Source organism: Strix aluco, chromosome 21 (assembly GCF_031877795.1).
Source record: "Strix aluco isolate bStrAlu1 chromosome 21, bStrAlu1.hap1, whole genome shotgun sequence".
Taxonomy (NCBI): Eukaryota; Metazoa; Chordata; class Aves; order Strigiformes; family Strigidae; genus Strix; species Strix aluco.
Window position 1 is genome coordinate 3305195 of NC_133951.1, and position 12175 is coordinate 3317369.

The following is a 12175-nucleotide window of genomic DNA, read 5'->3' on the forward strand; positions in this document are numbered from 1 at the left end:
CCAGGAATGGGATTTCTCCACCTTCCAGGGTGGTGGAAGGGGCTGCGAGCCGGGGATGAGCCAGGGATGGTGCTTCCCCTCCGCCTTGGGTTTTTCTGTGGATTCAGGGTTTTTTCTCCCCCCCTCTCTCTTTTCAAGCCGCCTTTTGAAAACACGTTTTGCTTTTTTCCACCAGCCTCTGCCAAGCTCCTCTCGACAAAGGGGGTGACTAAGTGAAGTCTCCGCGAAAGGAAGGATTTTTTTTTCAACTTTTTTTTTTTTCCAAGAAAGGACGAAGTGAGCAGATGATCTCACCTTTCAGATGAGGATCCTGCTCCTCGCCCCCATCCCTTCCCCGATGCTGCACTGGGGACATGGGGAGGGTGCGGAGGCAATGTCTGGGACCACGGTGCAGGTACCCAGCAAAAAGCTCCAGCATCATCTGCACAGGATCAGGCCCTGCTACGGTGTGGGGAATCCCAGGGTCAGGGGGAAAACGGAGGTTAAAAAGCTCTGGGTTTCCTGTATCACAGCCACCCATCCCACCTGGATGAACCACACCACACAGACAGTGGGAAAAGCCCCAAAGATCGGGCTGAAACAGCATCACCCGAGCAAGTGAGAGATGCTTCCACCTCCCCTGGACCAGCATCACCTGCGCTACCAAAATAATCCCCTCTCCTTTGGGGCCATGGGGGAATCTCCATCCTCAGCAGGGATCCCCCCTCTGCTTCCCCAGGCTAATTTTAACTGCCCCAAACCCAGTGAACCCCCTCCTCTACCCCTGGTTTTCTGGGAGCCAAGCAACCCCTGCACTCTATCAAGCAGCCAAAATAAACCCAGAAAAAGCTTTTCTGCTTCTGTTCTTGCCTACCCCCACCCCGCCTCTCAAAAATCTTCCAGCCTGCCCTCCCTGAGCCCTGTTTCAATCCAAATATTTGCACCAAAACCCATCTCGCGGGAAAGAGCCCAATTTAAAATAAAAAAAAATCCCTACAAACCCAACAAAAACAAACAGATAAGAAAAATAAATAAGGGAAAATATCCCCTTTGAATTGCTGAATGAAACAGGGAGCTAAAAAGCCCCATTGAGAAGCGCGGGGCGGATGATAGCTTCCCGATTGAGCCCGCGGGAGAAGTAACTCTGTTCAAGCTAATTAGGGCCTTTTAGGACATTCAGCCCAGCGATGCCGGCGTAACGGTGAGGAAAAGAGCTTCCTAATTGGCTTCCTGCTGGGGTGTCAGTCCCAAAGTCTTTATTATCCCTCCCCGCACCTTTTCAACCCTTTCTGGCCCTGCCGAAAGCGTGGGCTGCCCCGGCACGGCTGGGCTGGGCTGCGACATCTCTTACCCTGCTGCTTTGCCAGGCTGGTTTGCCCCTGAAAAAGCAAATTTGCTGTGGCTGTGGGACAGGCTGGGGCTGTGGGGCTGGTTGGGGACCCCCCCCAAGGCCAGGAGGGCTAAGGTGGGAGCACCCCGGTTCCCATGCTGGGACAGCCTGCACCCGCTCACCCCAAACCAACCCCAGCAAACGGCTTTGGGTCACTTGTGCTTTCACAGAAATGATGCTGTGTGATAAAAGAGAAAAGAAAAGCTCTTTCCTGCACCCTTATTCATTGCTCCAGGGGTATCTCCTGCCCGAGATAGCTCTTGAGGTGCCCTTATCTCCCCAGGGTCTGTTGAAACCCATGTTACAGCCTCAAACAAAACCCAGCATGAGCTTTCACCTGAACCTCCAAGAAACGTCTCCCCAGCGAGATGGGACAAGCCAAGGAGTGAAACCACGCTGGGACTGCCCCTGGAGCAAAGCCCAAGCACTGCCACCACCAAAGCGTCACAACCCTCACCCCAAGAGCCACAGGGAAAGATAACACTGCTCGGATGGAAGTGCGCTTCGAGGGGGATGCACGTGCCTTTTTTCCCTCCCTATCATCATCTGAACCCCCAGGGCCAATTTGGGTCATGACAGCTCCAAGTTCCTTGCAACTGAGTGGCTGCTTCTTCCCCTCTTCAGAGAGCAAATGCTCCAGCATGAGCTCAGCCCTTAGGAGGTGCTGGAGAAGGGAAAATGAAGGGATGCACGTGCTACATGCAGAAAATGCGTTTGTACCTTATTAGCCAGCAGAGAATCCACCCACAAGAAACCCCACGGCTTTAATTGGCTGGTCCTTAGCCCTGCTCCCATCTTTAATAACCTCATGTTTTAGCAGTGTCTTTCTCACACTCAATCAAACCCTTTTCTCTAAGGGAAAAGACATTCTTTGGACCTTTCCAACATCTGATGAACCTCCGGCAGCTCCTACGAGTGTGGCCAGACCTCGGCGTGGCCCTGCTGGACGGGGACCACAAGCACGCCCCAGCCCTGGCAGCTCATCCTTACCGAGGGATGCTCTCCACAACCATTTTGCCGTGCGGATAATGGAAGAATAAATGGGAATGCAAATAAAACATTTGCCTTCAAGCCCTCTTCCTTCCGCTGAGCTCACAGGGAGGTGCCAGAGCACAAAGCCAGCACGGAGCATCCTTTGGCCGGCCCTGCCGGGAAGCGCCTTGTCCAGGGATGGGCTGTTAAATGGGAATTCGTTCTGCTCTCAAAAACACTTCCCGGACATGCTGAGCTGCTGCTGTGAGCGTGTTTGAAGGAGGTAGGAGGTATCCCCACTCCTGATGCTTTGATACAGATGGGATGAGAGTTTTTTCCCTTGGTAGTTTGGTGAAAATATATATACAGATAAATATATATCTACACACAGATACATATATACACATGCATATATATATATATTTTATGTATTCCTCTGCTGTGGAGGGGAAGGGCTGCCAGACACTGGGGCATCTGCAGCCCCAGCAGATGCTAAACCCTGTCCCACAGTGCCTCATATTTCCCTGGTTGTTCACACATTTGACAGCTCAGCTCAGCTCAAAGCCAGGCTCACCTGCACTCAGCCTGCTCCCCATCCCTGGGTCAAACCCAAAGGCTCATGTTTGGTCCCTCCTGCAGACACTTTGGTCCCCACCCCACTACAGTCCATGGTGGGGTGAGATAATTTCCAGCCCCTACATATATTTAGCAGCAATGCTAAACATCCCCTGGCACAGAGTGTCTGTATTTAAGCAGCTCTACCTGCTTTTTCTGGGTCAGTCCCATTCCCGATGGTCGGCTCATCCCACCAGCATTGGCACGGCTGGCGAAAGGGGGTGATCCTCTGGGCAGGTGGGAGCATCCCTCCCTGCCTGCCCCTGTCAGCGCGTGATGGCTGAGCTGGGGTGGAGAGGGGCTGCTGAGTCCCAGGGAGGGCTTCAAGGGGTTTCTTGGTGTGGCTGGAAGAAAATCCCCTCCCAAGGTCACCCTGGGCACCTCCTGCATGGACCATGCTGGGAATGGACCCACATTAAAAATAATCCCAGGAGCAGAGAGGTGGGGTGGGAGCTCAGGACATGCCTGCTCCAAGCCACTGCTCTGAGCCGGAGCTGTGGAAGGATGCTCAGGATCTCGAGTACCAGCAAGGATGGGGATCCCACAGCCTCCCTGGCTGTCCCAGGGCTGCACCACCCTCTGAACTTGCTGGGGAACTATAGGGGGGATGGATCCGGATGACAGGGCACCACCTGCTGCTTGTCCCCACAACAAAGCACAATTTTTAAAAGCTGCTGCACGTAACAGCACAGTGAGAAGAGACAGGACACGGTGTCATCGTAACCCAGAAGACACTGTGGGATGAGGACACTATGGACCCTGGTTTGGGGACTGTCTCGGCATCCGCAGGCAGACTCCTACTTTCCAAGCATTACATCGCTGCTCCACCAAGCATCACTACCCGCTGTCCAAACCCAGCACAAACCATACCCCAGGCTGCACCCATCCCAGCACGGGGCAGCTGCCGCAAAGCAGAGCGGAGCTGCCTGGCCCCGGCTGCGCTGGGTGGGCTTGGGGACACCCCGGGAGGGAGATGCTGCTGCTCTGCCTTGCAACCGCTCATCCCTGGGAAGTAGTGGCTGAGAGGGGCGACTCACCATAGTCTTTCTTACAGTACTTCTTCATGTTGATCTTCAGTTTCCCCTTGGAGGCTTTGCAGTATGAGTCACAATCTGCACAGGAGAGAGGGGGAGGGCAAGAAAACATTAACAAAACAAATTAGCCTTAAAATGAATAAAAGGCTGGGGGAGGGGGGGGGACGGCTCAAAGCTGCAGCCTGCCATGAATAAGCAGCATGCCTGTGATATCCATCTGCCAGGCCCCGATTGGGTCGTCTAAGGGGGCATTCAGAAAAACCTTCCTTTCTAAAGAAAGCTTTTCACAAAGGAAACCATCCTCCCGCCCGCCTCCCCCAGCCCAGCTTCCCTGGGCTGCCTCTGTCTTCCTGGGAGACCCCGGGGGCCTCCCTTATTGTGCCACCCAGAGCTTTTGAGAGCCACACAAATTCCCCCTGTTCTCCAGCTCCCAACTGGAGCCTGCCCGGAGCCCACAGAGGCCCCATTGTCACCCCTAACCCGGGCCGGTGTCAGCCTTTGGCATTCATTGCCGAGAGATTCGGGCTGGGGTCACCCTCCGACAATGCGGGTCAGAGAGGAAATTAGCAGCCCATGAAGCATTAGCAAAGCCTTTTGGTGTCCACTCTACTGAAGTGTGCAAATAAAATACCCCAGTAGGAACATTTCATTTCTAATGGGCCCCCACTGCTGGGACACGCTGGCTTCTCTGGGGCGGCGCAGCGGCGAGCAGGCGGGAGCGCTGGCACGGCAGCCTGGCAGCGCCGCGGGGCTGGTGGGACTGGAGCCGGGCCACGGTCCCGGGCGGCTGTGAGGATGCTGGGCCCTGCTCCGGTAGCTGCTGCTGCCCGGGGACCTGCTCCCGGGCGGGATGTGGCTGGATGGCATCGCGCAGCCGGACGGCGTCGTGTGGTCGGTGCCCTCAGCCACTGCTGGGAACACCCCACGGCACCACGGCCAGGCAGTGCCGCAGTGGCTGGAGATGTGCCACCTCCCAGAATGGGGGCTGGCTCATGGGCATGCTGTCCATGCACATCCCATGCCTCCTCAGCACCCATGGGTGCTAGAGAGAATCCCCCAGCACCATGGAAACCTCATATTTGTAGGAAAATGGGACACATCTGGCCACAGCAGGAGGCCTTGGACATCTCCACCTCTCCCAACTGTCCACCATTCCTCCACAGCCACCATTGGAGACCAGGTGTGAAAACCTGCTGAAACGCCACAGTGGGCCCCCAGGGCTCTGTGAGCAGGGTGGGGTGCTGGGAAGGGAGGGGGCTGCTGGTACCCAGCGGACACAGGGTGCCCATATCTTGCCCCAGGCCACATTGGCAGTGCCAGAGCAGAACCACACTTGCCCATGCAACACCCCACACTGCGGGTGGCCGGGGCCTGAAACCCCAGGGGGAGAAGCTGTGCAGCATCCCCCTCTGCGTCCCCCCTTAGCACAGCTGTGTCACACACCAGGGTGGCATGTGCCACAGCCTCAGCAGGGCTTAGGGCCCCATTTCTTATGTACTGCGAGAGTCCTTGCAAGAAGCAGTTCCTTCCTAGAGAAGCTGACACTGAGCAGACTGGGAGGGGAAAACCGAGGCACAGAGTTGGGAGGTGGCTGCACAGCTATAGCAGCTCCAGCATTTCCTGGCCATAGCTCTGCTTGCAGCTCTGCTGCGTCCGGAGGGGCTGTGGAATGAGGTCAGCTCTGGGACAGAGCCATGTTGGAGGAGGTGGTCTCCAGTGGTGGATGCTCAGAGACAGCCCAAGCAAGGAGGGCACCGAGGGCTGCAGACACGGTGCATGGGGTACTCTGCACCCTCTCAGCTCACCAGCCTCAGTACAGGAGGTGTCCCTGGAGTGGGAGGTGGGTTCAGAAACATGGGGAGCTTCTTCAGGCAGAGAGGAGATGCTCCAGAAGGTCTCATGGACCCCAGATCCAACCCTCCCCATTAGCAGCAGAGCCAAACCCAGCCTGAGCCAAGCAGCAGCTTTTTTTTCAGTGAAGAAGGAAACCCAGAGAGCTGCACACTCCAAGATCATCAGGTACCACCTAAGTACCAACTCCTCTGATCCATGCATGCCCCAGCCCCTCTCAACACAGCCAGGCAGAGTCACCTTATCTCAGCACCATCCTCCTGCCCCACCGCTGCCTGCTGCTCCCACTCCTCAGGAGAGCACCCCCAGTAACACACTCTTCCAGTATGACCTAGCCAGGGCCAAAAGTGAAAGCTACAATATGAAGTGGGGCACCTTCCTCCTCCAAGAGTCCCAGCTGAGATCTCTGTCTGGCTACAACGCAGCCAAAGCCCTTAGAAACCCAGGAGCTGAGCTCACAACTGAGGGGTTCTAGCAGCCAATGCCTCCACTTTGCTTTTCTCATCTAACACAACCCTGAACATCAAGTAAAACTTGAAATGCACTGAAAAAGGAGTGAATATGCCATAAAAACTGTAGCTCAGATGATAGAGATTTGCTAGCAATGTCCCAGCCACCATGCAGTGGGGACCTGGCTGCCTGGTGTCACCAAGCCCAGGGAACAGAAATAACTCACTGGTAAGATGTTCCTGGCCATAAACATTGAACGAAAAGTCTATAAGGAAAATAAATGTGCATGCAGTGACCTAACAGCTCAGGGATGCTTTTCCTCACCTGCTTGGTGGAGCAGGGGACTGACAAGAGACGGGCCATCGGGCTGCTTCACCAGACAGCTGGCACTATTCTTCTTAACTGCATATTGATGATGTTTTCAGGACACTAACGTGATTATGATAAATATGATGATGGTTCTCTGGCACAAAAATCCTGGAGCTCTATAGATATAATGTCTATAGATATTATCACTGCTGCTACATCTCAGCCCCTGCGCAGTAGCTGATCTGCAGAAGAGGCTGACACAAGGGCAGGCAGGGAGCAAGCACCTGGCAACTCTGGCTGCAGATCTCTCCTCCCCTGGCCAAACCTAAGTCAGACAAACAGATGCTGGCAAGCAGCTGGCTCGGAGCAGTAGTGGTGGGCAGCAGCTCCCACCTGCATGTCTCATGGCTCAGTCCCAGGATCTGCAAGGGGGTCTCCACCAGCCAGCCTGGCAGAGCTCACCAAGAGCAGATCCTCCTCCAGCCCCACAGCACTGAATCCCAGAATCATCTCGGTTGGAAAAGCCCTTGAAGCTCCTCCAGTCCAACCATGAACCTCACCCTGACTGTTCCCAACTCTACCAGATCCCTCAGCGCAGGGTCAACCCGACTCTTCAACCCCTCCAGGGATGGGGACTCCCCCCCCTGCCCTGGGCAGCCCATTCCAACGCCCAACAACCCCTTCTGCAAAGAAATCCTTCCTAAGAGCCAGTCTGACCCTGCCCTGGCACAGCTTGAGGCCATTCCCTCTTGGCCTATCGCTGGTTCCTTGGCTCAAGAGACTCATCCCCCCTCTCTGCACCCTCCTTTCAGGGAGTTGCAGAGGGCCATGAGGTCTCCCCTCAGCCTCCTCTTCTCCAGACTAACCCCCCCCAGTTCCCTCAGCCGCTCCCCATCAGACCTGTGCTCCAGACCCTGCACCAGCTCCGTTGCCCTTCTCTGGACACGCTCGAGTCATTCAATGGCCTTTTTGGAGTGAGCAAAACTGAACACTGCTTCTGGGATCTAGTCACAAGAAATAGCAATCAGACAGAAAACATTGCTCTTCAGTCCAGACCACTCACAAGAACAATCCCAAGTCTCTTCAGCAACCTCTCCCCACAGAAACATCCCTAGCCACATCTGAGCTTCCCAATCCTTACACTATTGCCATGATATTTCCACTCTGTCTGAGATTACTGACCTGCTAGGAACCCATCCCAGCACTTTTTCCCATCCAGGGAGGCTGTGGGGTGATGAGGCACCACCCAGCTGCTCCCAGACCCTGCAGACAGCACCTCATTCCCCCAGCCTCTACTTGATCCCAGGGTGCAAACCCAGAACCAGGTTTGCAGCTCAGGACACCCAGCTACAGCCCAGGTCTGACCCTGCTTTTATTAACACAACCCTTATTGTGCTTTCTCTTTCTTTTTCTCCCAACCCCACAGACTGTGCCAGAGCCTCAGCTGGTTTAAATTGAACTTGATGTGGCCAGAGCCAGCTGGTATAAATCAGTATAAATCACCAGATGCCAGGGCTGATTTACATGGGTGGGGGATTTGCCCCACTTCATTTCCTTTGTCTCCTGCATGGAGAGCTCTCCTGCCTCCTGGGTGACTTGGAGGTCCTCTGGGGCCTCTTTGGGAGGGCAAATGACATTTCTCAGAGCAAAGCACTGAGTTTGTGTTTGCTGGTAAGCAGCGTGGGGTGATGCTGCAAGATCACTGCTTGCTTAGGTAAAGTGCACGGAGGGGATATTATAGGATACTATTTCAATGCTGCCTAATGCTTAGAAAAGACCCTGCTCTCATCTGTCAAGTGACATTTCATCAGTTTAGGCTCTGGGGGAAGGTTTGCTGATCTGCTGGTCCCCTGATAGAAAATGATGGCAGAGTCAAGCTCAAAGGCTGGGGAGGAAGGGGCAGCAGGCTGAAATGGGAGGAGAGACTTGATGTGGAGCCTGGAATGCTCTAAAGGCTCTTTTAGTGACTCCTGCAAGTGTACAGGAGACACGTGTGTGATGTGAGGCTATTGCAGAACTTGTCCCCAAATTCTTCTGTTACAAACCTACAGAGTCTCAAGACAGGTGCTGCCTGTCCTGGCTGCATGAGAGGCTCCTGTCCTGCAGGTCCCTCTTGCCTATCTCCGTGGGGTTGCAGAGGATCAGCCTGGGGTAACTTGCCATTGGAAGGTGATGCCAGAGTCTGACCAAAAGGCCAGGCTGAGAATAAAAGGAGACTGCCTGAAGAAGTGAAGCCTCCTTTGGGATGAGGATCAACTTGGCACTTGAAGCATGGGGTGGCAAGTGTCCAGGTCCTGTCCACTCAGGTCCCACAGGGGTGGACACCACTTGGCTCTGCCCTCCAAGACTGGTGGCTGGGGCCAGCCCCAGCTCGCTGCCCCATCGGGGTGCACACAGGTGTCCCCTGCACAGGGGGGTGCAGAGCAAGGCTTGGTCCTCACCCTGGTGCTGTCCTGCCCTGCTCTTCCTCCTGGACAGACCTGTCCTCTCAGTCTGCCTGGCCCTGGGCAGGGCTTGCCTGCCCTCAACAGACCCTGAAACCTCCCCGAGTCCCTCCTAGCCAGCTTTTGGCCTGGCCAACCCCCTTCTGAAGGACTCAAACACCCCTGGCTACAGAACCGTGGTGATATCTGAACACCCTCCTCCCCCTGCTCCCAGCACTTTCCTCCCCGAGTTTGCTCAGCTGCGCAAATATTTCAGTGCAAATCCCCGTTTCAGAGATGCAAACCCAAAGCACAACCGGACTCTAGTGCTTTTTTTCATCACCGCATCCTAACGTGCCGTGACCCACAGGGGACACATCCTACGCTCCCCTGCCGCGTCCCCCGAGCTAGAAGCGACCGGCGCTTCCCTGCAGGAAAGCACAAACTTTCTGTGTTTCCTGGATAAACAGAGCGGGAGGGGATCTGGGAAGAGGCGGTTGGCGCTACTTGTTGGGAGAGGGCTGGGAGCAGGTGGCGGGCGGCTGTTTCGTGTCCGTTGCAGCTTAGTAAAATGTGTCAGCATAGCGTTCAGCAGCTTTGCAGCTCAGCCCATCCCCTTGATATAACTAATTCTCTGGCTGAGCAAAGAGTTTTCACAGCTAAACACCTTCTTTGTTTTGCTTAATTTTTTTTCTTTTGCAAACGTTGCATTTTACTTTTTTTTAAAAAACGTCTTTATTTTGGGGGGTTGTTTGAGCAAGACTGGGGCTGCTAGCCTGAGACTGAAAGCTGCGGGACGCTGGGGCCCTGGTCACTTCACGCTTTGCTAATGTACCCCGCTCCTGCCAGAGTGCTGATGCTTTTGGGGTTGGGCAGGATGAAGGTGCCGGCAGCTGGAGCTCAGGGTGCTGAGTGGTGTTCCCGAGAAGACGCTGCATGAGACCGTGTCTTGCTGCGCTTGCAGTTCCAAAATGAGCTTTAAGCCTCTGTGAAAGCCACATGTCGGTAACGGAAATTAAAGGCCCCTTGATTCTGACATGATAGAACGATTAAAGCCACATTTCTTGGCCTGGGTACCTAACTCAAAATGCAGATATAAGGCTTAGATCCCCAAGGGGATTCAGATTTCTAATCCCAATTTATGCAGCTAAATTCCTATTGATTTCCCCCAGGTAGGGCCCTAAATACATTTGCGGGCTGGGATCCAAAGTGGAGGTGTTGTGGCTTAGAAAGGGAGACCCAGCCTTGTCAGTTTGGCCTCAGCATTTCAGGGGGTGAAGGGTGCTTGTCTGCTTTCTGTCTGCGAGCTCCCGAGGGGCTGCGCTGCTTGTTGGAGCTCTGCGGCAGGGGCCTGGGTGTCCCCATCTCCTGTTGGCACTGGGTGGGATGTGCAACCAGACTGAGCTGCAAAATGAAGGTGCAGATCCAAATGTCAAATTCAAAATCGGTGAGACCGTCGCTGGAGAGAGCGGGACTGAGAAGATGGGAGTGGGGGTCTCCTTGGGGTCTGCAATACCCCCAGAGCTGGGCAATTCAGATCAATGGAACTGTTTTGATTTGCTCTAATGCAAGGAGACCATGGTGATGAACAGCTTTCACCTCCCTTCCTTTTTGTCTTCCTCCCCAGCTTTATCGGTCAGAAATCCTCCATCGGGGGCTGCTCACGGGCTGTGGTGTCCCTGCACAGAGCTGGTGCATGAGCTGCCCTGTGCCATGGGGCTGTGGGAGAGAGCAGCGGTGACCGTGGCGGGACATGGCAGCATCCAGGTCCCCACCAGCTCTGGGTGAATCTGTGCTTGGAAATGCTGGCTCTGGTGCAGAACAGCTAAACCTCTCCCCTGCAGGCATCTCCAAACCTGTGCTCCAGCATTGTTGCTGCTTCTGGCTTTCTGACAGCTCCTGAAGTTGCTCTGCCCCCACCTGAGGGATGTGACCTTCAGATCAGCGCTGCAAAACCCGCACGAGTGCCCACAGGGAGGAAGGTAAATGTCTCACTGCTGCATTTTTGTGAGCTCTGCTATCACAGCGATGCTGAAGATGAAGCCAAGCGAACCCTCCCTTCACTAGGAGTCGGGTAATCCCAGCTCTCGGCTGCAGTCCGTGCCCAGACCTCGCAGCTGAGCCAACAGTGCTCTCAACCAAAGCCCTGATGTGGGTGCTGTCTGCATCAAGATGTTTCCTGAGTCCATCCAACAACCACAGAATTATTCCAGGTGCTTCACAGAACTGCTACGGTCTGTAGTCCTGTGGGATGTACAGGGCAATGTGTACAGCAGCCTACAACTCCACGGGTCTGCAGAGCTTCATCCCCATCCCCATGGGACTGAGTGCTCCTCCAAACTGTTCAGGCTGTGGAAATAAATCCTCAACCCCTTTACAGGCAGCAACCCAGCATCTTCAGCTTGCAGCTGGGAGCATGGGGAAAAAGCACAGGGAGCAGGAGGGGTGTGCATGAAGGGAGCCAGCCTTTGGGGAGAGCAGGGGCAGAAACATTGTCTCTGCTCTGTGGTTGAGCACGGGCTCATCTGGGTGGTTGATGTGGCCAAATTGGGCATGAAAACATTTCTATAAACCATCTCAAAACATCCCAAAGGCAGCTGGAACCGTGCTCCCGGGTGACACGGGGGATGAAATGCAATCCACCACTGCCCAGCACCGGGACAGCAGAGATGATGACCCCGTGCCAGGGTTGGCCTGCAGCAGTTATAGCATGGATGCCTTTGGCTCTTGGACTTCTGGACATTTCCCAGGTGACCATGAAATCCTGTTTCTCTTCCCACAGCACTGAAGCTACCGCTTGCTTCCATCCTGATTATTTTAACATCTCCTCCACCAGTCTCAGCAAATGACTGTTAGAGTCATTTTGGAGAGTGCCAGCTCTGCTGGCCAAACATGTTTGCTCCAAGCTTCTAGCTCTTGGCCTTTGCTGACCACATGTCCCGAGGGAGAGGATGCTCTGGAGCAGCTCTCTCCTCGCACAGGAAGCATGGATGGGCTTCTCCCCGTGGGATGAATGGCAGGGGCTGCGATGTATCTGGCTTGCAGAGCACACATTGACTGTGAGGGTTCGATGCTGTAGTTTAATGTGGGCTGGACTCCAGCGAGTGTCTTTGTCTCAGAGCTTCTTCAATATAAAAGCAAATTTAAGGCAG

The 12175-nt window shown here is 54.7% G+C and overlaps 1 protein-coding gene across 1 annotated transcript in view; it reads right to left on the bottom strand.

Annotated features, from left to right (window-relative positions):
- NTN1 (netrin 1) overlaps window positions 1-12175 on the bottom strand; it is a 105010-nt gene that overhangs the window by 5822 nt on the left and 87013 nt on the right. The window contains exon 5 of the mRNA XM_074847104.1: window positions 3994-4068. Within this exon, the coding sequence (XP_074703205.1) occupies window positions 3994-4068 (75 nt within the window). The remainder of the gene's footprint in view (window positions 1-3993; window positions 4069-12175) is intronic.